The sequence below is a fragment of the Hoplias malabaricus genome, chromosome Y, assembly GCF_029633855.1.
Source record: "Hoplias malabaricus isolate fHopMal1 chromosome Y, fHopMal1.hap1, whole genome shotgun sequence".
Taxonomy (NCBI): Eukaryota; Metazoa; Chordata; class Actinopteri; order Characiformes; family Erythrinidae; genus Hoplias; species Hoplias malabaricus.
This window is the reverse complement of record NC_089820.1, coordinates 78,807,333-78,832,766: the sequence shown is the minus strand read 5'-3', so window position 1 is coordinate 78,832,766 and position 25,434 is coordinate 78,807,333. Positions and strand designations below refer to the sequence as shown.

At 40.8% G+C, this 25,434-nt stretch overlaps 3 protein-coding genes across 5 annotated transcripts in view; 1 reads left to right on the top strand and 2 right to left on the bottom strand.

Moving 5' to 3' along the window:
- Positions 1-11,482, bottom strand: part of LOC136679447 (voltage-dependent calcium channel beta subunit-associated regulatory protein-like) — a 113,373-nt gene extending 101,891 nt beyond the window's left edge. The window contains exons 1-2 of one of the 2 annotated variants that reach the window (XM_066657966.1): positions 11,332-11,482; positions 9,761-9,898 (exon numbers count right to left, since the gene is read on the bottom strand). The gene's annotated coding sequence lies outside the window, so the exon portion shown is untranslated. Of the gene's footprint in view, positions 1-9,760; positions 9,899-11,083 lie in introns of both variants that reach the window. The other variant, XM_066657964.1, reaches the window with a different exon arrangement.
- On the top strand, positions 10,413-16,380 carry LOC136679449 (cold-inducible RNA-binding protein B-like). Of its 2 annotated transcripts, XR_010796553.1 has the most exons (8): positions 10,413-10,564; positions 11,516-11,625; positions 11,864-11,970; positions 12,199-12,346; positions 12,441-12,597; positions 12,713-12,771; positions 15,879-15,969; positions 16,178-16,380. XR_010796553.1 is itself a non-coding variant. In XM_066657968.1 (7 exons), exons 2-7 carry the CDS (start codon positions 11,526-11,528, stop codon positions 13,218-13,220), a joined length of 585 nt encoding a protein of 194 aa, XP_066514065.1. In that variant the 5' UTR covers positions 10,415-10,564; positions 11,516-11,525; the 3' UTR covers positions 13,221-14,111. The 2 variants fall into 2 exon arrangements, 1 of the variants encoding a protein (XP_066514065.1); XM_066657968.1 differs by lacking the exons at positions 15,879-15,969; positions 16,178-16,380 and adding an exon at positions 13,207-14,111 and having other exon boundaries at positions 10,415-10,564.
- Positions 16,381-16,423: 43 nt separating this feature from the next.
- Positions 16,424-25,141, bottom strand: LOC136679448 (yjeF N-terminal domain-containing 3-like). The gene is made up of 6 exons (XM_066657967.1): positions 23,843-25,141; positions 19,186-19,294; positions 18,837-18,947; positions 18,055-18,168; positions 17,497-17,647; positions 16,424-16,735 (listed from the first exon to the last, which is right to left on the bottom strand). Exons 1-6 carry the CDS (start codon positions 23,884-23,886, stop codon positions 16,536-16,538), a joined length of 729 nt encoding a protein of 242 aa, XP_066514064.1. The 5' UTR covers positions 23,887-25,141; the 3' UTR covers positions 16,424-16,535.
- Positions 25,142-25,434: the final 293 nt, after the last annotated feature.

The following is a 25,434-nucleotide window of genomic DNA, read 5'->3' as shown; positions in this document are numbered from 1 at the left end:
CAGTGAAACTGTGAAAGGCCCACTCCTCTCCCTCGCTACTCTCGCGACCTTTTGCATGAAGCTTGCATGCCCAGCTGGGCCAGCAGAGCGCCAGTCCACGGACTAACATTAATTACCATGAATCATAAGCGTTTCTATTGTAATGCATTCAGTTGGGCGGCGAACAGAATCATATTCCTCCAAATGGACTATTATTAACCTTCCTATCTTCTCCTGGTGCCAATCACCACTGCTTCATCATCACCACATGCCACACTGTTCACTTCACTCGTGGGCTACAGTCACATGGCAGGTGGTGTGTACATGGGGGAAAAAAGCAGCGCACTGATTTTACTTGATTCTGATGTGTAAATTTTTGCAAAAATCAAAAGTTAAATTATTTAACAGATTTGACATATTTCCTACGGTCCAAAACGCATGTTGGTAGGTGGATTGACTACTCAAAAGTGTCCGTAGGTGTGTGTGTGTGACCTTTATCTAGTGCATTGACAAGCTATTGGCTAGATTTCTGTTCAGTGTTGAGTAGCATTTAGTATTTTCAGACACAGACAGATAGATAGATAGATAGATAGATAGATAGATAGATAGATAGACAAACAGACGGACAGACAGACAGACAGACAGACAGATAGATAGATAGATAGATAGATAGATAGATAGATAGATAGATAGATAGATAGACAAACAGACGGACAGACAGACAGACAGACAGATAGATAGATAGATAGATAGATAGATAGATAGATAGATAGATAGATAGATAGATAGGCCAGTGAATATTTAGACATGAGTTTGGATGATTTTAATTGTTAGAAGTATCATAGCTCCACTACAAGAGAAAAGAAAGGGAAATTTTGTCAAACTATCACCTTAAACAGCTGGCAATGTAAAAATACTCCATGACAGTGACAACTTCAATTAATTCTGTACCTCAGCATGATGTGTTCAAGTGGAACCTACGCTTGGCTATGGTGCCTTCAGCAGCTTGGGCTTTTTTTATAGGCTGCTGCCTTGCAGGCCCATGTGGAATGGGCACCCTGAAATCGGTATCCGACACAGTTGATGAATAAATCAAGTTGAACCTATAAATGATGCATAAATCTGATTGTTCCTGCAATCATCTGTTGACAGGAGAACACTGCCGACTATCAAAATAAACTGTGTCTAAAGAACATCACGCAATCACAGTTAGTTTGGCGGGCCCGGGCCTACCAAAGTTAGACGTGTCTTAAATTGATTTCTTCTGTCCGGCAGCCAAAGCGTCCGCCGACTGCGAAACAATTTACATACTGATAAAAGCCAGCACTAAAATGGGCAGTGAGTTGGCAGAGATGTAAAAATAGTGTCACCGGGTGGGTGAATGTGAGAGAGAGACACGCATACACACACACTAATACACACAAACACATAATTGAGAAACTCTGCATGTGTGTGCGTGTTGGTTGTTCTAGAACAGAGTGCAGAGTGAGAGTCGTGTACCAAGACATCTGTGGTGTAGATGGACACTTTCTGATTAAAAATGGAAAAAAAAAAAAAAACATTGTGTATGAGCAAAGTGCTGTGTCAGGGAAACACAGACTGTAGAAGGATGGAGGGAAAAAAGGAACAAAACGGAGTGAAATTGTGACACGTCTTTAACCAACTCTGTTCTCCAGTCTCACTTTGTTTACAATCCTTAAATGCCCCCCAAAAAATAATAATAAAATAAGAAGAAGTCCCATTTCTGATTGGCTCCAACAGTTTGGTCAAAATGTATGTTTTGAAAAAGACGTCATCTAGAAAGCAGTGCAAGTAGCTTCAAATTTTGTACCTAACCTTCAGTGTTAAAAGTGCCTTCCATGACAATACATGACTTTTAATATGTATTTTTAATTAGGTTTTTCAGTTTGCAATTATTATATTTGATATTTAACTGTGACACACCACTGGCCCATGTCTGTGTTCCTTTACCTTCCCTGGAACACCACAACCTCAGTTCGACTCCTTTGCTACTTATTTAACATATTTTCCCTGAATCTTATCTCGCTTTCTGCCTGTGTCCCATATCTCGCGCTCTTGATCTCACTTATCTATCTGCGGCAGCTCCGGTGTTGTGCGTGGGTTGCCATGGTGACTGTGGGGTTATTTTTTGCCGCCGCTGGTACAGGAGTAGGCGCTGTCGGTGTTATTAAGGCTGGGAGACAGGCTGGTTGGGGTGAGGTGGACAGGCGGGGGTGGATCAGAGCCCACTCGCTTTGTCTGGAACAAAATGTCCTCCACGGCCCTCACCATCTCTGTCTCCTTCACTTTGTTTCTATTTCACTCTGTGTGTGTCTCTTCGCTTTGTCTCTGCATGTCTGCAAAGGCTAGTTTGAGGTGGTTGAGTCGAGGAGAGAGCTTACAAAAGTGACTCAGTGATTGGGGCCCATAATCCCGTATTTTCCTATAATATTCGTATAACATTCTTATTCTACATAACCCTTATAATGAGTGAATTCAGTTGTATGATCTCAATAGAAAAGCATTGAGCAGAAGACTGTAACAGCCTGGAGCAATCTGACATGAGTTTAAGGGCACTTTACACAATGCCATATGTGGGCTATGGTGGTATAAAGCCCTTAAACATTGCATCTGTGGATTGATGAAGCACCATTCAATACCTTTAGGATAAGTAGGAGTGGCTTTTGTGATATAGACCCTAGTCTTACTAATGTTCTCATGGCTGAAAGCCATCAAATTCTCCTAGACATGTTACAACATGAAGGACTGGCGCCCCCTCCAGGGTGTGTTCCTGCATTGTGCCCAATGATTCAGATTAGGCTCCGGACCCACCGCGACCCTGAACTGGATAAGGGTTCTAGAAGAGTCGAGGCTGTTATTCCAGCAAACCAGCAAAAATGGTGGGGGACTACCTACACTTAATTTCAGAAAAAATATAGGATGGGCATGGGTCCCCAAACCTCTAGCACACCACAGAACAATGAAGTGCTCTCATGTTGAAAATGTGATATCTCTTCTGCCCCTTGTGCTGCAAATGTATATGTGATGTATAACATACATGTTATATGTTATATGAGTGTTGAAATGGGGTTATCAAGGGCGTGTTCAAAGCAGTACTCAAAGAAAGGGCATAATACTTCAATAGTAACACAATACACACATAATACTTCAAGGAGCTTCCCTAAAGGCTTAAAATTATTATTTGTAAATGTGATGGAGAGGGCAGAAAATGTAATGCCTACCTCAGAGCCCTATTAGGAAACACGATTTGGACATTCGTTTTCTGCTGTAAGATATTAGAACCTAATAATGACTCATTAATTGCCTTTCGAAGTGGTATCAAATCTCGGCTGAGATTTTGTAAAGGGAATTTATAGTTCTCCTCAGTGTGTACAGAGCTCATGTAAACTAAGAGATTTGAGAAGCCATTTTAGAAGTCTGGCTCTAAGTTTAGTGCAATTATTAAAATAATATTTTTTGAATAATAATTCTTTATAATAAAGCGTTAATAAAAGAAAAACACTGACCTCAAGTGGCTAAGTGGCGACATTGCAGCAAAACAAGATTACCCTTAATGTTTTCATGAATTCATGCATTGGTTTTCTGTATGTGTTTAGGCTGATTGACTATTTAAAAGTGTCCATATTAGTGAGTGACTGAATGTGTGTGTGTGTGTGTGTGATGCCCTGTGATGGACTGGCTCTCAGTTTTATAAATCTTTTATAAAGTCCTCGTAGTAACCCTCAACTCAGTTTAAGATGACTCAGGGCGTAGGTGGGGGGTGCATCTTGTATTGGGGCAGAAGCACATTATACTTCATATTACCCAAGTATTCGTTTTCTAAGTTTCTACCACTTAAGTGATGTATAGGCCTCTATTACCATCCACGAAGGTCAACAGAAAATTAATTTGAAGAATTACAGCAAGTCAATTTCATTCCTTTTTTTTAACTAGCACCAATAAACTGTGAAATAAGAAGAACATTATTATAAATTAGTTATTCTAGCAATGGCATTACCTTTCTGTGTAGCAGTTCTTTGAGATCTCTCATTCTTCTACTGGTTAAGTTTAAAAATAACCTATTGGTAGTTTGGTTCCATTTAAGAATTTGGCACTCTTTAATTTATTTGCTAATGAAGTAAAATGTGTTTTATACAGCCCAGTTCATATTTTATTTCCAATGTGTTCAACAGAGCAACCACAAATCTGTGGAGATCATGTTCATTGACATTCATTTAGTAAGTAAACAATATGCCATTTTAGCAAGAATACCCAAAGATTTGCATGTGCCACATAGTGAATATGTACACATAGCCTGGTTCAATGTGTAATAGTGTGGGTGTGTAGGAGTAAGGGAAGGAGGTAAGTGCAGGAGGTTTTATTACAATAACTTAAAGGAAACTAGACAAAGGGACGCTAAACAAAAAGGGCAAAACACAGAAGCTAAGGAGCTAAACACAAAACAAGGCTCAATGCTATACGCTAAACACAGCATCTAAACATAAAACACAAGGGGCAAGGCTAAGGAATATCAAGCAAACATGCATACAATAATCCACAAACAAGAACCACTGACAAGGACTATATAAAGACAACACCAACAAGAAACACCTGGGTACTAATTAAGACACATGACACTAGAAACACAAGGGAAGGGTATCACATGACCAGGGAACAAGCAGGAAGCAGACACCAGACAGGGGGTAACAGTCACATGACAAGGGGAGCACAGAACAAGGAACAAAAACAGAAACAAAACACAAAATGGATGCAGTTCAATTGATTAAAATGAATAGGGACTAGTTTACCTGTGGGTGGTTCAGATTTATACATAACAAATTTTGGAGCCAGACAACACTTAAGTCAGGCTTGTATAGTGACGACTGCCCAACACCTCTGTCTGACTACCCAACAAAAGGCTATACTGTATGGACATGTTTGGGGTACTTGAACATGCCATTCACTGGCACTCAGTGCTATCTAAACCAATGTCCCTGTCACTTGCACAAAACCCCCCACTGATTACGGATGAGGAATTGGTTTCACACTTCTGGTTTTCCAGAGTTAACGAGCTGGTCACTACTTTCTTTACAAAGTAAACCCTTGTGGTGGTAGTCATCAAGGACTCGTAAAAGAATTTGATAAATGTTGAATATATGAAAACCCGAATCTTTGTTGGGTCATCATTGCTGTTTAAATTCTTTATTAAATTTTTGAGGCTACTCAATACATTACCATAATGTTTAGTCCAGAGCTGACCAAAATGAGTCCCAAAGGCCACAACTGGCCCATGTGGACTTTTGATATGGCCCACTAGAAAGCCTAACCCTACACCCACACTGAACAGCCTCTTGTCATTAGGATCATATCCATAAACGAGAATCCATAACGGGTCACATCATTTCATTTCAACCTGGCAGAGGGGGGCAGTGTCAGAGTGAAATAGTGGCGTGACCACCTTCTTCATTAGAATGAAACCCATCCGTTTGTGCACTCTTTTCAGCTGATGCACTCAGTGCTGACATACTCTGGGAAATGAACAATGCACGTAATTTAGAATAAAGTCAATGTGTTGAGAGTAATGACAGTACTTACTTAGAAAGGAAAGTTAATATTCTTAGAATAAGTGAATATTTTAAGACTAATATTGAATATATTCCATACAGAATGAAAGGGGTGAAGAACAAACTTCTTTTTATGTTACACAACCTGTTAAATTCTTATTATTATCATTTTTATATTCTTGGTTTAAACATGTATATTTTCATACAATTGGTGTAATATTGTAAAATACATTATTTAAATTGTACATTATTAATCTCGGGCGGCACGGTGGCACAGCAGGTAGTGTCGCAGTCACACAGCTCCAGGGACCTGGAGGTTGTGGGTTCGATTCCCGCTCCGGGTGACTGTCTGTGAGGAGTGTGGTGTATTCTCCCTGTGTCTGCGTGGGTTTCCTCTGCGTGCTCCGGTTTCCTCCCACAGTCCAAAAACACACGTTGGCAGGTGGATTGGTGACTCCAAAGTGTCCGTAGGTGTGAGTGTGTGGTGTATTCCAGGGTGTATTCCTGCCTTGCGCCCAATGATTCCAGGTAGGCTCTGGACCCACCGCGACCCTGAATTGGATAAACGGTTACAGATAATGAATGAATGAATGAATGAATTATTAATCTCTGTGGCCCTTTACTAATCACAAACATTCTACTTCTGACCCTTCATTGATAAAAAGTTTCTGGAGCTCTGGTTTAGTGGCAAGACCAATCTCAGAAGGAAAAAAAAATGTAAATAATTATTTATTAATTCATTATCTGTTACCGCTTATCCAGTTCAGGGTCACGGTGGGTCCAGAGCCTACCTGGAATCATTGGGTGCAAGGCGGGAATACACCCTGGAGGGGGCGCTAGTCCTTCACAGGGCAACACAGTCACACACACACATTCACTCACACACTCACACCTATGGACACTTTTGAGTCGCCAATCCACCTACCAACGTGTGTTTTTGGACTGTGGGAGGAAACCGGAGCACCCGGAGGAAACCCACGCAGACACAGGGAGAATACACCACACTCCTCACAGACAGTCACCCGGAGGAAACCCACGCAGACACAGGGAGAATACACCACACTCCTCACAGACAGTCACCCGGAGGAAACCCACGCAGACACAGGGAGAACATACCAAACTCCTCACAGACAGTCACCCGGAGTGGGAATCGAACCCACAACCTCCAGGCCCCTGGAGCTGTGTGACTGAGACACCTACCTGCTGCGCCACCGTGCCGCCCTGTAAATAATTATCATCATTATCTGTAACCCTTATCCAATTCAGGGTCGCGGTGGGTCCAGAGCCTACCTGGAATCACTGGGCGCAAGGCGGGAATACACCCTGGAGGGGGCACCAGTCCTTCACAGGGCAACACACACAGTCACACATTCACTCACACACTCACACCTACGGACACTTTTGAGTCGCCAATCCACCTACCAACGTGTGTTTTTGGACTGTGGGAGGAAACCGGAGCACCCGGAGGAAACCCACGCAGACACAGGGAGAATACACCACACTCCTCACAGACAGTCACCCGGAGGAAACCCACGCAGACACAGGGAGAACACACCACACTCCTCACAGACAGTCACCCGGAATGGGAATCAAACCCACAACCTCCAGGCCCCTGGAGCTGTGTGACTGAGACACCTACCTGCTGCGCCACCATGCCGCCCTGTAAATAATTATCATCATTATCTGTAACCCTTATCCAATTCAGGGTCGCGGTGGGTCCAGAGCCTACCTGGAATCACTGGGCGCAAGGCGGGAATACACCCTGGAGGGGGCACCAGTCCTTCACAGGGCAACACACACAGTCACACATTCACTCACACACTCACACCTACGGACACTTTTGAGTCGCCAATCCACCTACCAACGTGTGTTTTTGGACTGTGGGAGGAAACCAGAGCACCCGGAGGAAACCCACATGGACACGGGGAGTACACACCAACTCCTCACAGACAGTCACCCGGAGCGGGAATCAAACCCACAACCTCCAGGCCCCTGGAGCTGTGTGACTGCGACACAGACAGTCACCCAGTGCTGCCCTGTAAATAATTATATCCTTCTTTATTCTTTAAGGTCAGCTTTCACAAAATAAGGCCAAGTGACAAATAACTGCTTCATTTTAGTCATTTTCTGTTTTCTAGCCCTGCAGGTACAGGAATGCTTTACTGAAAAATCTGATATACTCTTCCACACAATAGCACTCTTCTCTGGGAAATTATGATAAAATGCCTGTGACATGCATTGGTAAAAAGGATCAAGCATCATATCACCATTCTCACGTTTGTCTAAAGAGAGTCCTATTCAAGATCGCCGACGACTGCTCACCACATCCCTGGCTGTGCAGCAATGAGAAACAAACATGCAGAAGCACTCATTTTCATTATTTTGTGGTAGTTCTCTGATGTCTTTCACAAAAGTTGGAGTTAATCTGTCACAAAAGTTGGAGTTACTCAATTGAGGACCCAAATCATAACAGCTTGTTGAATTTCGTTTTTTCTGAATTAGCTAGCCCACATAAAAACTGAATTGGTTTGTTTTATTTCAATGCTTGCGGGTTGGTAGGCTCCAGATAAACAGATTTCTTTGCACCAGATCTGAAAAGTGAGTTTTCATAATACAGCCCCTTTAAACAATTTTCCTCAAATGTAGCTGATCAGCCAACAGATGTTGGATGTCGCGTGTGCTTGAAAGTATAAAACTACAAATATATGTAGCTGAACTAATGGCTATATGCTAAGATCCACTGATGTTTTATTTGCATAATGTATTTGTTAAGATGTAAAGAAAAAATAATAATTCAGAGTGAAACGTAGAAGTTATAACTGTTCACAAAGGTAGTGATAGGAACAAGATTTGTAAAGATACACAAGCTTACAAAGCTGCATTACAGAAACAATCACACACAATTATATTAATTGAAAAAATAAATGTCAGGGGTGGCACGGTGGAGCAGCAGGTTAATGTCGCAGTCACACAGCTCCAGGGACCTGGAGATTGTGGGTTCGATTCCCGCTCCGGGTGACTGTCTGTGAGGAGTGTGGTGTGTTCTCCCTGTGTCTGCGTGGGTTTCCTCTGGGTGACTGTCTGTGAGGAGTTGGTGTGTTCTCCCTGTGTCTGTGTGGGTTTCCTCCGGGTGACTGTCTGTGAGGAGTGTGGTGTGTTCTCCCTGTGTCTGTGTGGGTTTCCTCCGGGTGACTGTCTGTGAGGAGTGTGGTGTGTTCTCCCTGTGTCCGTGTGGGTTTCCTCCGGGTGACTGTCTGTGAGGAGTGTGGTGTGTTCTCCCTGTGTCCGTGTGGGTTTCCTCTGGGTGACTGTCTGTGAGGAGTGTGGTGTGTTCTCCCTGTGTCTGTGTGGGTTTCCTCCAGGTGACTGTCTGTGAGGAGTGTGGTGTGTTCTCCCTGTGTCTGTGTGGGTTTCCTCCGGGTGACTGTCTGTGAGGAGTGTGGTGTGTTCTCCCTGTGTCCATGTGGGTTTCCTCTAGGTGCTCCCATTTCCTCCCACAGTCCAAAATCACACATTTGTAGGTGGATTGGCGACTCAAAAGTGTCCGTAGGTGTGAATGTGTGTGTGTTGCCCTGTGAAAGACTGGCGCCCCCTCCAGGGTGTATTCCTCCCTTGCGCCCAATGATTCCAGGTAGGCTCTGGACCCACCGTGACCCTGAACTGGATAAGCGGTTACAGATAATGGATGGATGGATGAAGGCTAAATAGTACCCAAATAAAACGTATTGCTATTTCTTTACCATTATTTCATTAACATCAGTTTTCCCAAAAAATAGTTCAAAAGATAAACATATGTTCACTGGTCCTTATGAACAGTAAATAACATTCTTATTTTCATGACAGCCATTCATTCATTCATTCATTCATTCATCGTCTGTAAACGCTTATTCAGTTTAGGATCGCAGTGTTTTGTTTTGTGTTGTTTTTTTATAGAAATAAAAATATAATTATTTATTTGTTTGTAAAACTATAGTATTTTGTGAGTATTTAAATTGTTAAAATATACATAATAAAAATGGTGGCAAATTTAAACAAGTGGTAATTAATTACATGTGGGAGACCGAAATGAGTGAAAATCGAGAAATAAAAATTCGTTAGTGAAATACAAAACATTTGGGAAAGGAAAATGAGTGTAAAATAAACCAGATGACATAATGTATGCTGGAAATATTAAATTATTTGATTACTCTTTCTGTAAATGATTTCTCTGAACTTACTCAGGACAGCACTGTCAAATAGCTCCAAGGCTCTGGGCCTGTGGGTTCAAACCGCACTTCAGCTCACTGTCTCTGAAGAGTTTGGTTTGTTCTTCCTGTGTCTGCATAGATTTTCTCTCTGAGTTCCACTTGCACAGTCTAAAAACAAAATTTCATAGGTTCATCCATCCATTATCTGTAACCACTTACCCAGTTCAGGGTCACGGTGGGTCCAGAGCCTACCTGGAATCATTGGGTGTAAGGCAGGAACACACCCTGCAGGGGGCGCCAGTCCTTCCCATAGGTTAATTAGCTGTATATAATGGTCTATTGGTGTGAGTGAGTGATTGTGATTAAGTTCTGCCATGTCCAGTGTGTGTTCCTGCCTTGCACCCAATGATTCCAGTTAGGCTCTGTATCCACCATGGCCCTGAATAGATGAAATGGTTACTGATTTTAATGAATGAATGAATGAACGAACACACAATCTGAATCACATGATATTAAATTCCTCAAATACACTGGCTCTATGGCCACTGAAGAACAAAGTAAAGCGGAGCTAACAATGTATACAGACCAACAGTTTGGCTGCAGCCTGTACTTATAGAACTACAAAGTGTTCCATTATGTTCAGTAGAGCTGATAAAATGGCGATTTTTGGCCCCGCGGCCGATCCCGCCCCTGTTCCACTTCAGAGCTTCACTTCGAGCTGAAATGGAGGTGGAGTCAGCTGAAGCGAGGGGTGTCGTTAGCCTTTAAAAGCCGACAACCGCCTACACTCCTCCATATTGAAGGACCGCTTCATTTCTGCTTTTTCGAAGAAAGGTATGTTGACTTTGAACGTTTCTTGCATTTAAGGTGTGTAGCACGTTTTTCTGATTTGTTCACAGTGTACGTTTAATGTGTATATTTCTCGGCTGGGTTTAATTGTGAGTCGAGAATGCCCGTTTTCCGCGCTGTGTAACGTAGCACAAGTAGGTCGTGTTCAGGGGCGAGAAAATGGCGCAGTTACATTAGTGCTGCTTCTCCATTGTCTCGCATGTAGTTTCGGTTTTTTTTGTTCTTTACATGGCAGTGTAAAATATAGTACTAATGGCTGATGTTGAAAAGCATAAATATTTTACACATTGTGCTAAATCGTGCTTTTATCTGTAAGTGCTAGGTTTTTTTCTTTTTGACCTACTTTCTGAGCTTGGCGCGATGAGCCGAAGAAACACAATGGCCGCGTCCCAAACGGCATCGTGCTCTTTTTAAAGTGCACAACATTGATAATGAAACGGCGCTTCCAGCTCAAATATTACAGGCCACATAGGAGATTATTTGAATAAACATTCGTTTACGTACAAGATGAGTTTTGTTGTTCTGAGCGCTACACGGTGATGATCCTTTTTCGATTCCGTGACCTAGTTTTCTAAGCCGACCGCGCTGACGCATTATCCCCTAAACTGTTAAGGGTTTACCTCGAGAGAACCTTAATTGTCACGTTATAGACTTATCAACTTTGGAATACGTTTATATCTCTTGTAAATATCAAGAATTAATTAAATAACTATTTCACGAGACTTAAAAAGGACAGCGTGGTCACCACATACCGCCATTTGCGTTCATATTTTTCGGTCCACCTTAAATGGTGACGCAGAGGCTGCACAATGACCGTTGGAGTGTTTAAGGCGGAATGAGGGAGGGGGAAAAACCGTTTCGAGAACGGTTTGGCTTGATAGGATTTAACGAATTGTTTTATATTGGTTAACGTATTTATTTGTATTTTTTTTAAAGAAGCGAAGCCATGGCGGACGAAGGAAAGCTTTTTATCGGAGGTCTCAGCTTCGACACCACAGAGCAGTCGTTAGAGGACGCTTTCTCCAAGTATGGCGCGATCACAAACGGTAAGCTTTCTGTTCCGCCATGTTAGTGGCGCAGTACTATTGTCATTTCCTTGGTTTGGAACCGTGATTCTTTGTACTATCTTTTTTTTTTTTTTAGATTATTGATAGTTCAAATTACACTGACTAAGCGTGTTTTTTATATAGTAACAATGCTAAATTTGAATTCAGACGGAGGGAACGTTAATGGATTTTTATCGTGCGGTTTTCATTTTTTTAACTATTAATATCCCTCTTTCAGTCCACGTTGCAAGGAACAGGGAGACAAACAAATCAAGGGGTTTTGGCTTTGTCACATTTGAGAATCCTGACGATGCAAAAGATGCTCTGGAAGGAATGAATGGAAAGGTAATTTTTAATATTATACTTATTTGGGAATACATTTTGCTTTTAGATATAGTGATACAGGAGGGAGGGGAACAGATACCGCTTCAGGAAACTGCACATGGCTTGCTAGTTGCTGTATGAGCTTCTATTACTAGCAGCTCACAAACTTGTAGTTGTAACTTCAGTTGGAAAATTTGCCATGGGTGGGACATTGTTGAACATTGTAAGTGTGAAATGTTTCTTCTTTAGTCTGTGGATGGAAGGGCAATCCGTGTAGATGAAGCAGGAAAGGGAGGTGGTGGCCGCTCTGGTGGTGGTGGATACAGAGGTGGTGGAGGAAGAGGCGGCAGCGGTGGTGGATTCTTCAGAGGAGGAAGAGGGAGAGGTGGACCAAGAGGTGAGAACATTTATTTTAGATGTGAGCTGTTGGCCAAGTAAAACAAGGTGTCCGAACAGTGACCCATATAATTATTTGTAATCCATTTTATCAGGTGGTGGAGGCTATGGAGGTGGAGACAGGAGCTATGGGGGAGGAGACCGGGGATATGGTGGTGGTGACCGTAGTTATGGAGACAGGAGCTATAGCGGAGGCTACAAGAGTGGTGGTGGTGGCTATTCATCAGGAGGTGGCGACTACAACAGAGACAGGTAAGGTTTTACTATATGTAAACGTATTTTGGCTTTTATGTACAAATATAATCTTGCCCCTAAATCATCAGATGTCTCAAGTCAACGTGTGATGGTATTCTCACTGTTTTCTCAGGGGCTCTGGCTATGGAGATCGTGGTGGCTCTTACAGAGATAGCTATGACCGATATGGTGGTACGTATTAGTCCCTGTGTCCTTAACTCCCAGTTGTAGCGCACTTGCCCTGAAGGAAGCTATTGAACCTGACACGTAATCTTATTTTTTATTTTTTTCCCTTTTTTACCCCCTAACATTTTAGACTTTACTGTAGCTTTCATACAAGTTATAAGTTAGGCTTTTTTAATAATGTAGAGTTTTGCTTTTAACCACATTGACTTTGAGGAATCTTGCCCATTTAATCCAGGTTCATTCACTCATGCTCCCTTGTAGCCCAAAATCAGTCACAGCCAGTAAGGGCTACGTATTTCACTTCCTTCAGGCCTAATGAATGTAGGGCCCCCAGCTTTGTAGTGTTTTTGTTCAAGCTTATAGCTATGAGGGATTTTGTGTATCAGACAAATGTGTTCGGATGCTTCAGTATCGTCTCATGTGTGCCTGCTTCTTCCTCAGCTGCACACGAGTAAAGCCCAAGACCATCACTTCACTGGCTGTGCGTTATGTAAAGATGCACTCCTCAAGAACCTGTATTTGTTTCAGTATAGTTTTCTTTTGTTTGTTTTTTTATATATAAATTTTTTTTGAGGGGGTGGGGTTATTTGTATTGGCTGTGAAAGTTTCTAACATTTACAGGGAGCATTGCTGCTCTGTTGCATTTTTGCTAAGACATAATTACTATACTGAGCCTCACATGAAACCAAAATTCCCATTTCAGACCAGCTGCCAGTTTTGCTCTTATTGGTCCAGCCCCACCTTTCATTTGTATGGTGCATGTTATATTTTGAAGCCCAAGGGATCTTAAACTATTTTACTCCAGTGATGGGTTTTCCCTGCATTGCATCAGACATCTACCTCACAAAGGGCATTTTAAGCAGCTGTGGTTCACTTGTTGGTAGTTTCAACGAAATACTTGGAGTTGAAAGATGAAATGTAACTGAATCTTTCATTTTAAAATTTTATAGACAGTAGGGGAAAGCCTTTGTCCATGTCAAGTATCCCAAAAATTGAATTCCTTTCAGACTGGTGAACACTGCTGAAGTGAGGTGGCCAGCACTGGTGCTGTTCTTGAACTGCAGCTTGCCACTTTCAGCCTCTCTCCCAGAGGTATATCTGCTCTGCTCAAGATTTTGCATTTTTAACTGTGCTGTAATGATGGATGGACCCAAACACCTAAAATCTAATCTGTGGAAGATAAACATTTTGAAAACCTGTTACTATTGCTCTTTCAAACCTGGGGAGAATGTGCTCTGTTTGTATCAACATTGACTCTCTATTCCTTACATTTTTGTTGTGTTCATTTTTTTTTTTTCTTTGATTTTTGGCTTCATGGAGCCTATTAAATGAAACGATTTCTTGAACATGCTCTGATCTTGCTTGTGCTTTTAACAAAAAATTACGCTGACTGAGGGGCATTAAAAGTTCCATTTTGAGATCATGGTTCACGGGTGGCACGGCACATAGTGTTGCTGTCACACAGCTCCAGGGTCCTGGGGTTGTGGGTTCAATCTCCGCCTCGAGTCACTGTCTGTGAGGAGTCTGTTCTCCCTGTGTCTGTGGGGTTTCCTCCCACAAGTCAAAAACATGACAGGTGGATTGGGTGTGCCAAGTGTCCATGGGGTGACTGATAGCTTGTGATAGACCAGTGCCCTGTCCGTGTGTTCCTGCCTTGCACCCAGTGACTCAGGTAGATACTGGACCCATTGCCACCCAGAACAGGATGAGGTAGCTTCAATGAATGGTTAGTTTAGTATACATCAGCATGTATACCATCCCTAGTGAAATGTTTGTAGTCAGCAAGTTAAGAATCCAGGTTGAAATGTAACATTTTTAGTCTTAAGAATGAGGGGAAATTTTTAAAGGGGGGGGGGGGGGGATAGCCATTTAATATGTAACTTCAAAATCACCTTAAATGTTTTCAGTATTTTCAAGAATTTAAGCTGTCATGGTTAAAATGTTTTGTTGGTAATACCTTCTACTTCATTTAAATCCAATAATGATAATAGCTGATTTTATAGTTGCTAGATTTTAAACAAGTTAGGATATCTGAACTCGTTACAATGCTGCTGTTGCCAGTTATTACTATTTTATTTTAGTGGTTAGTGTTGTCTGCAGAAGTGTAACTTCAAAATGATTAAATGTATATCATGTACAAGCTGCTCTAAGAGTTAAGGCCAGAAAAGTCCTCAAAGAAACCAATTATAATGGATATCCACATGACTAAGTGTAACCATGAAAGCATTTCTGATGTATCTGGCAAGTAGCCACTAATGGAAAGTTCCACTGGTTAACAGTTCTGCTTTGGCTCTGATTATAAAAAGAAAATGCTTCATTGCATCCAAGAGCTCTGCTTTTTATAAAGAGTGCATCAAAGTCCCCTCACTTGCGTCCTTGGAGAATGAAGTGTTGCACCTACCGAAGTGATTGCTCCTGTCATTGGAACAGGAGAAGGCTGCTACACTGCTAGTTGATGTATGGAGAAACAGTAGGCCTGTGTACGTGAGGTAACCTTCCTTTGCTCTCCTGTTCACAACCTTAAAAACCTTGTTAGTTCATATATTGTGCTCTAAATAATGTCAGTTTATTTTTAATTTCCCCCCTTTTTTTTTTTTTTTTTTTTTTAAACCAAGTTGCCTTTCCACCATGCCACTGATGTCAGACATTTTATTTATTTTTTATTATTTAAAAAAAAAAAAAGCTCTTAAAACACATCTGCATGGTGTCCTGAGCTCCTATTTGTCACCTGTTTCCCTACCTGAAATTTTTTGGCTTTAAATTCACACTCAAGGGGTGTCAGATGCTGCAAGAGAAATCTGACCTGACTCCAGTCCACTTTTATTCTCATGCCTTGTTCATGCATCCTGAACCATTCTCAAAATTCTGCAAATTGGTTTTTGCTCTGACCCACCTGGGCACTAATATGGCTTGCCCTTAAGGACTCATTACCTTTTGTGGCCTGTAGTTTTCACTTTGAGCAGTATTCAATGTCAAATAGTTTTTAACTCATTCAGTTAGCACTTTTAGCTGTATCTGTGTTCACCTAACTTTCTTTTTTTTTTTTTTTTTTTACAGTATTGGATACTGAGATTTTCTTAGTAATTGGATGCTTGCCTTTTTTTATTTAACAGGGTGAAAATAGCCTTCAAGAAAAGCGGTCTTTACTGTGGAGATAGGAACACCTGGTATTGTGGCGATGAACTTCCAAGACTGAAGTTTAAGGTCTGTATTGCTCGTCTGTATAATGAAATGATGCGGATTTATCAGTGTTTCCCTTTAACCCTTTTATTAATGGAAGAAAGAATTGAAGAATATAAAAAAAATAAAACTCCCTGGCAAAGCAATTTAATCAATTCGTTATGGTAGGAAACAGCATGACAGACTTCATTGTGTCATTATTATAAAAAGACGTTACCTTTCTTGTTATCAGGTGTGGCATATGGAGGAAATGTGTTACTACAAAACAGCAAACCAGATGTGAGGAAAACATGTTTTGATGAGACAGCCTTTGAGGCCCAGAGAGGATTGTAACAGCATACAGTGAAAGTGAAGTGAATGCACTTTAACTTAAATTATTTGAGTTAATGAACATATATTTGCAGCAGATGGAACGTTTGGTCACAGAATTAATTTTTTTACAATGGAAGTGTAATCGTGCCTTATTTTAGCTTTCTCAATAAAAACCTCAACATTTAAAAACTGTTCTATTGCTTTTCTTTTACTTATCTTAATTATTAATAAAATACAGATGTAAAATTGTTTCTATTAAGCCATCACTGCATTTATTCTTATTGCAGTTTAGTAATGCACTCTGTCCCAAGGTACTTGGGTAGATTAAGGTCATACTTCTTCTGAATGTCGTAGGGTAGGAGACGTCCAGCCAGGAAATGAGTTCCAGAGAAAGTGAGGGCACATTTCTTTGGTGCCATAAGTGAAATGAGGACAGCAGGGTTTATACCATCTACACTGGCTTCATCAGTGTCCCAACCTGAGAACAGATGTTAACAGGTCAGTCAGGGATTTATTCATGTCACAGGCAGATGTGTAAAAGGAATGGATCTTCCAGTTATTGAGTTTAAGGTGATCCTAGGAGTTTGGCAGTAAATCTGCTTCATCTGAGCAACGTGTCCTAAATAGTTTATAATCAGTGTTTTGGATTAATATCATTAGCCTTTAGCTGTAAATATGATTAATGTAATCCTTGATATATTCATGTGAACATAAAGAATGTAGTTTTAGTCTATGTCTAAATATCTCATTTATGTATTATCCTCGTCCAATTAATCTCCATTTTCGGTTTTATATATGTATTTTACTACATCATTTGAACTCGAGCTGTCTTTCACATCTTGTGAAAATTTAATGATGAATGAACCAAAAGAAATACTCCAAAGTTACTGGGAATAAAATGTTTTTCTTTTTTTTTCTTGTTTAAATTTAATTGGATGATATTAAAGTCTGGATTAGTGAGATCAGAACTTAAAATTTCAGAGGTGATTTCTCCATGAACAGGATTATAGTAGTTGTCTGCTTTAGATGAACTAAAAACCATGACCCACAAAAACAGTCTACACAGAGGTTAATGGTAATGGGTTAAATAATAATAATAATTAAACATGGGGAACAAACTACTTAATTTAAGATGCTGATCATGATAAAATCATAGCATTCTACCATGCAAAAATCACAAAAACATTATTCCAGCCTTTTGCCATTGTCAATATTGTTAATGTCTTTTTATTTTCTGACCTGAGGGGATGTCAAGGCTAGCAATAGGGATTTTCACCCCACGGAGAGCAAGTAAGATGCTGGTGAAGGGTTCTTCAACTCCTTCCATCTCTGTCTCTGGACCTAGCACAGCATCCACAATCAGGTTATATGCTTCATTTATAAGCTGAACCTGAAATGAAGGAACAGAGTAAATGTAAAGATTGAGATCAACGGGAAATCAAAATGGACGTTTTTAGGCCCTGTTCATGTCCCTGGTGGTTTTTGACACAATTCATCATAGGATTTTCCATAATATTCCACTGTTGTTTTGGCTACGTCACAAAGCACCATTGTAGAGGGGATAATAATATAATATAATAATATAACTGACCTGTTACTAAGCCCCCCGTCATCAAGAGAGAGACAGGAAGTGCATCACAGCAAAGGAACATTTATGATTTCTAGTTCAGTTTAAAAGGACCTTAAATTTGGTCAGTGTAGTTTTCACGAACAACACTCCAGATACACTACATATAATAATCAAATTGAGTAAAAGCATGGGGAACAAATATTCGGTTATAATGCAGTTCGGTTCACCTCTGTGGGCAGGTAGGAGAGGAAGGGGATGTCCATTCTCTCACACTGTGCAGTGAAGTCCTGCTGAAGACTGTGTGAAGAACGTTTTGGGTAAAACACAGTCGGCATGTATTCCTGTCAAGACACAGAGAAAAAGTACGAGAAGACTTCATTATTAAACCTCAGCTTGTTTGGTGTTTGCATAATTATGAGTGGAGGAAGCAGCTGTTGGTTTCACTTCTGGAACTGGTTGAGTAACATCCGCTTCTTAGAACAGTGCTTCTGTGATGAACAATGTCTTTAAGATGATTTTTATTATTATCAGTACGTCTGTCTGATATACTGTCAGGATTAAACCTGAGTAGTAACTACCAAGTTCAGACATGAAAACTTTTACAGTGTCAAATATATATTTTACATTATATAACACCTTGGTGCAGACTGAGGTGTTTGTATTGTTCTTAGTTCATTCATTCATTGTCTGTAGCCGCTTGTCCAGTTGAGTGTCGCGGTGGGTCCGGAGCCTACCCGGAATCACTGGGCACAAAGCAGGAACACACTCATATCTACGGACACTTTTGAGTCACCAATCCACCTACCGACGTGTGTTTTTGGACTGTGGGAGGAAACCCATGGGGACACAGAGAGAACACCAAACTACTCACAGACAGTCACCCAGAGCAGGACTCAAACCCCTGACCCCAGATCCTTGGTGTGTGTATGTATGTATATATATATATATTTGGAAACAGTGTCACAACCTTGAAGGACCAAACTTAATCTTTTGCTTGTAGTCTACTTACAAACATCCTCAAATGCCTTGCACAGGCCAGGCCAATGCAGCCATTCTGATCTGGCCCACACACCACAAGCACAGTGGGCTGCCTCTTTCCCAGAGTGCCCAGTGGGAAGGCCTGCAGGAGACAAGAATAGTGTAAAGGCTTTCATAACAAATGCAAGTATAGTTTTGTGCAAATGTGTGGACACTTGTCAAATGTCATATGTTACATTTTACAGGTTTAGTTACATCCATTAAAGATAACATGCACATTTTAAAAGATGTGCTCCTTAACATTTAAAGAATCAAGAAAACGTCATTTCAACAGAGGTGTCCAAATTGTCGCCTTCACTGATGTCATAAAGAGAACAAACCTTAGTGATAGCAACTGCACACGCATGGCCCAAAATTTCCATCAGCTGTTGCCAGCCAAAGTGATAGTCCCTTAGCAACTCCGTCTCCATGGCTACTGCCTCTTCTTTACTGTAGAAGAATCCCATTGTTATAAAGCAACATTTGGGGAGAAACTTGTAATAACTTATAAAGCAAGCTTTCGTGTGTAAAGTTAATTCCTTTATTTAGAAGTTTCCCAAAGCCTGCTGTGTATCCTTCTGATGCCTACATTTGGACTAAATCCACACGTTCTAATAACCAGTTTCCTTTCAGACATGTTACAAAAGTTGTTTAGAATTCTAGATTATATACACACACAGTTTTATATTAGGGAATAACAATGATAATGAGAGCAATAGTAGCCTAGTTTTTCCTGCTGTCCCTCACTTGTCCTTTACATATTTTTGTAACAGTATACTTCATGTTGATAAAGGCCTCAGCCTCTAAATCTGACCTTAAATGATCGGTGGGTGGACGTGAGCAGGGCACTGTGCCAGTGGAGCTGAGCTGTTCAGTTCCTGAGCTCAAACTGGGTATTGATTTGACAGCAGACGCTCCACACAAAGGGGAGGATAAAGTTCCAAGAACATGCTTTAGCTCCAGATGTCTGCCCTTCAGTGTCTTGTTCAGTTGTCTCCAGGCTTAAAACAACACTACAGCTTTCAAGTAGTTCTTAAATACAGCTACATTTTACATTTGGCTGAAACAGTTTGGGATGCCTTATACGGCGGAGTGATATTGTGAATGCTGGTATTTTAGCTTCTAATATGAATAAATATAGTGTTAAAAAACCCCACCATAAAACGGAAGACAAGAGCTACCCACACAAACTATTCAGAGCCACAGCTAATGTATCTCCAGCAGTAGAAACACATTTTTAAAAGGAGATATAACACAGTAGCAATGAAATGAAACACACAGAAGCACGAGTGACATGAATAAGGACTACCCTGCATTATTTTTGATCAAAGTTATTAGATCATATGAACATTCCAGTTCCTCCAAACACCCAAGGACGTCTGTGATTGGTCAGATTCATATAAATAAATACATGAAAACAATTAACAAGACTCCTCAGCTGGTAATATTTTCAAAGGTGCCATAAGATTAAGTGCTGAAGCTGTGGTACCCACATGCTGCTTAGACAGCTTGCTGTATCCGCCTCCACTCTTTCAAGCCAGCTGGTGCCATGAGGGAAGTGTGTGGCAGAATAAGGACAGAGTAAAGGCAAAGACAATCTGCCAGTGTCTTAGAAATATTTATTTAATTAATTTAAATGTAAGACCTTCAAATGTATTTTTAGCCCCTGAGGTTTAATATACAAGAGGAAGGTTTGAACACTTATTACAACACTAGTCAAGTGACAGATTTAGCTGATTTTCTAACTGAAAATGTGTTAGGGCATTATCTGCTGAGAGCATATTCAAAAATGACTTTTTTCTGTAAATTTTGGTTAAAAAATATCTGTTTATTTAATGAGTTTAAAATATTGAGAATACCTTTACATAGCATTTTTTTCCTGTATGCAGCATTTAAGCTGTTTGTTCTCTGCAGAAGAAATATACTTATTTTCACTTAGAAAATCAACAAAGTATATCCTTTTGTCCAGTGACACACATTCTTTATTTAATAGTGTATCATTGCTGTCCAATGAAAAACATTCATTCATTTATCCATTGTCTTCAACCTCAAATTCAGGGTCGCAGTGGGATAGGAGCCTGCCCGGAGTCAATGGGCGCAAGGCAGGAACACAGCCTGCAGGGGGTGCCAGTCTGTCACACACTCACACCTATGAACACTTTTGAGTAGTCAATCTACCTACCAGCATGTGCTTTTGGACCGTAGGAGGAAACCGGAACACCTGGAGGAAACCTACACAGCCACAGGGAGGACACCTTACACGCCTCACAGACAGTCACCCGGAGGAAACCCACACAGACAAAGGGAGAACACACCACACTCCTCACAGACAGTCACCCGGAGCGGGAATTGAACCCATGCAGACACAGGGAGAACACACCACACTCCTCACAGACAGTCACCCGCAGGAAACCCACGCAGACACAGGAAGAACACACAAAACACACTTGAACCCACAACCCCAGGGCCCTGGAGCTGTCTAGAGCGTTTTTATTGGTTCATTCATCATGAAAATTTACACAGTGTGAAGGTCAGCTGCTGTACTCAAATGATGTAGTAAACTAAAAGTTGACAAAAATGGAGATACATGTTTTTGACTGGACAGCGTCAATATAACAGTGTATTACCACAGGATATGCTACGCCTGAATTATTTATCTACAGTGTGTTACCCCAAAAACAGTGCTGCTTATTTAACCACAGATGTTTATTTCCTGTAGACGTACTGGGCACACAAATGCTTGCCAAATTTTCATCTTTGCTGAACCAACTCTGTTACCAAGGGGACACCCTTAGTTTCACCGGCTTTGTGTGAAAACAGAGAAAGGCAAGTTTAACAACTGTTTTTTTTTGTTGTTTTTTCGCAGACACCAGTTGGTTGCTTTGTAATTTTCCTTTGATTATTAGTGACTGATTTACTAATCACTGTTCCAGTAATGTTCTTAAAATCCATTACAGCTAGAATGAAAAAAGGTCTTAAAAAGTCTTACAATGTATTTCTCATGGAACCCCAGGAGCAGTTTAACCTGCTGGAAACTGCTACGACATTCACTCTATGACCAAAGGTGTATGAACACTTTATTATCCCAAATAATTTAAGTGGTTTAACAGCAACTGCACTTCTGGACAGACTTAACACTAGACTAGGAATATTTCTGTCAGGTTTGATGTTATTCATTGAGGTCAGGCACTTGTGCTGAATGAAATATCCACAGACTAATGATGGGGGGGGGGGGTTTACTAGCCTCTGGCCAGTGCTTTTCATTAGCGTTGATCTTATTGTATTTGCACAACTGAGTGTCTACAAACTATTGAACATATACATTAGCAAATGAAACTGAATCATGTTGTTGCACATGTTGTGCTCACTTGAGGATTTCTTGAAAAAAAAAAAGCTGCTTGTCTTTGAAAACAAGGATGTACTCTGAAATGAATTATTTTACAGGTTATGAATCAACCTTGAAATGGTATTTCTTTGAAAGGAAACAGACCAGTTCCGTTTAAGAGTACTGACGGTCCTAATTCGGTGGGGTCTGTGGAATGTGGCTGAGGAGAAATGGGTTGTTTCTCCTCTGAATTTTGACATTTGGCTTGAGGCTGTTGGACAGTGGAACCCTGTTCTTTGGACTAATGGAGTGCCAGCCTGTAACTTTGGGATGAGTTGAAGTGGTTGTAGTTTGTGACAGAACACTAATCATCAAACATCTGTACTTGAACTCACTAATCATTATGTGTGGCTGCATGCAATCAGGTCTTCACAGAAATGTTCCAACTTCTGGGGTGCAACATTCTTAGTGGACTAGAAGCTTTACTGCAGCGAAGGGGGACAAACTGCACTAACACGGTTGATTTCAGATTAAATGTAACCTGGACATATAGTAAATAACTAACGCTGATTATTTAGGGTGACCAGACGTCCTCTTTTACCCGGACATGTTCTCTTTTTTAGACTTAAAAAATGTCCGGGCGGAATTTCACAAACGTCCGGGATTTTGTTTTTCTGGAGCTTACATAGAACTTCGAGAAGTTTCGTTCACAAACTAGTCCCGCCCTCCCCTACTCCGATTGGTTCGCTTGAGTGAGAAGGGGGCGTGGTGAAGTAGCCAAAAATCTTCTGATTGGACGGTCTGACTGTAGCGCTACCGTTATTGGTCGATAACCTTCTCTGTAAACATTTAATTGGTCAATCTGCACGTCAGTAGTTCTTGTTTACGTCAGGCAAAGCTCCTGTACCTACCCTCATCTCGAGCAGCTATGCCGAAACGTAAATGTAAGTCCTCGGATGAATTAAAAAAGAAACTCCCATGTTTTGTGAAGCAAATAAAGGTGTAAAGGACCTAAAAGCACACATGGGTTCAGCTAAGAATACAACGGCAGCGAGGGGCGTGACCTCATCACCCTCCCCTCCGAGACGTGTCCTCTTTTTAACCATCTCAGATCTGGTCACCCTAGATTATTGAAGTTTCTACATGTAGATTATATAGTTTCTAACTTGTGATCAGATGACATTCCAAAGTACATTTAAAAGGTGTTCTTTCATTTTCATTCTCTTCTCTTTCTTTGGTTTTCATTTTGTGGAATGTGTTAAATTAGGGTTTTATTAGAGCAGAGATTATTAGTCTAGAGCTTTAAAGTTTGATTTCTGAACCTGTCTCTGAAGTGGAGGCTTACTCATGTTGCATTAAAATTCCTCACCACAGCTTTAATTGTTCTCAAAGTCACTTTTCACAACTGTTGAGTCAATTCAGAGATTTCAAAGCTATTGATGCTGTAACAGCTGATGAACTGTTACAAATTAAGTGTCACAAACTATGTATTAAGTTAGCTAATAACATATTATAAAATTAAATAACTACAAAAAATGAGAAGCAAATAGCAATGTGCAATATGACTGCTCCTATATTAACTTCAGAGTTTAACCTGAAAAAACCCTGAATATGTGTTGACAGTTCTAAACTAACTCCTGATAATAAAATACCCCAGACAAACCTTCACTTACCTGAGATATCGCAGCGGTTCAGTGGACTCAATGCTCTGGTTCATCTCTTCAGTAAATAACTGGACGGAGCTCCCCTTTAACTCTTTTTGAGGATGTCCTTGATTCCCTCTAAGTCTTACTAATTTCTCTTTAAACTGCCTGATTTTTCTCAAACATCAAAGCTGTTTTCTGCTTCTCTTTACCCCTCACTAATGATACTTCTCCCTCCTACAGTCAACAGAGGAATGTAGTGTTTCTGCTGGCACTACTGCTGCAGTCTGGCAAGAAATTAAACAATCAGAAGAGAGGAGAGCAGAAAGGAAGGTTGTTTATTGGCTGAGCAGTTGAGAGGTGGGTCCCGGTGTGCTGAGGGACATCAAAGGGCATTTAGTCTGTGTTGATTATGTTTGAGGAGTGGTGTATATTTAACCCGTGATAAGCCTTATTAATCAAAAGTACAATAGAATTATTCCCACGGGAGATGATGATTATGAGAAAAGGTGTGAAAGAGTATTTGTTTAGCTCTTGCAGGGACAGCAGGAAGTTAATGAAAGCCAGCGACTGTGTGGGCACCCGGTCAGAAAGCCATACACAATTAAGAGGCAAATCACAGTCTTTTGTGAAAGAAAGATGCCAAGTCTTTGTTTTCCTTTCCTTGAATGGGAATACATGCAGCAGAACAGCTTGTGACTGTGGTCTGTTGTGTAAGAATAACAGTGGTGACATAGTAATGTATTAATCAACATGTGAACATTTTTCCATGAATATTTCCACAGAAGGCAATATACAGTGCTTTAGATAAAGTCCTAGGCACCTGAGCCCATTTTCTGAACTCATTTAAATTGGCACTGTTTTGTCTGGAAAGCCTTTATCATTCATGAATTCAGCTACTTTAAGGTGCACTTGTTCCTTAAACTGAAATTGTATAATCTCCATAGAAAAGTATTAAAGAGGATGGAATTCTCAGGAGAAAGACTAATATCACCATGCTCAATGTCAACAAAGTGTCACCTAGAGGGCTATAAAGACCCTCGGTGTTGGGTATTTTTTTTCCCAAGAAATGTGGGATGAGCTGGAGTGGTTTAAATGAAGCAGAAAATATCTGTACCTCATCTCTTCAAGTTGTGGCTGGCATCAACACTTCACAGAAAGGTTCTGATATTTAATCTAAAGGCATTTTAAAGGGAATAATAGCTGCTACACCAAATAACAAAAGTCAAGATACATATCAATACCCTTCTTTCAGAAAATTCCTGATATATATACAGGGGTTGGATAATGAAACTGAAACACCTGGTTTTAGACCACAGTAATTTATTAGTGTGGTGTAGGGCCTCCTTTTGCGGCCGATACAGCGTTAGTTCGTCTTGGGAATGACATATACACGTCCTGCACAGTGGTCAGAGAGATTTGAAGCCATTCTTCTTGCAGGATAGTGGCCAGGTCTCTACGTGATGCTGGTGGAGGAAAACGTTTCCTGACTCGCTCCTCCAAAACACCCCAAAGTGTCTCAATAATATTTACATCTGGTGACTGTGCAGGCCATGGGAGATGTTCAACTTCACTTTCATGTTCATCAAACCAGTCTTTCACCAGTCTTGCTGTGTGTATTG

Bases quoted from the DNA above. Each gene is read 5' to 3' on its own strand.
- LOC136679449 (XM_066657968.1), top strand. From the start codon at position 11,526: ATGGCGGACGAAGGAAAGCTTTTTATCGGAGGTCTCAGCTTCGACACC. The intron at 11,971-12,198 runs GTAATTTTTAAT...TTTCTTCTTTAG, and splicing joins TGGAAGGAATGAATGGAAAG to TCTGTGGATGGAAGGGCAAT. The intron at 12,598-12,712 runs GTAAGGTTTTAC...CTGTTTTCTCAG, and splicing joins GGCGACTACAACAGAGACAG to GGGCTCTGGCTATGGAGATC.
- LOC136679448 (XM_066657967.1), bottom strand. From the start codon at position 23,886: ATGAACCAGAGCATTGAGTCCACTGAACCGCTGCGATATCTCAG. The intron at 19,295-23,842 runs GTAAGTGAAGGT...ATTCTTCTACAG, and splicing joins GAACCGCTGCGATATCTCAG to TAAAGAAGAGGCAGTAGCCA. The intron at 18,948-19,185 runs GTTTGTTCTCTT...TGTCTCCTGCAG, and splicing joins GTGCAGTTGCTATCACTAAG to GCCTTCCCACTGGGCACTCT.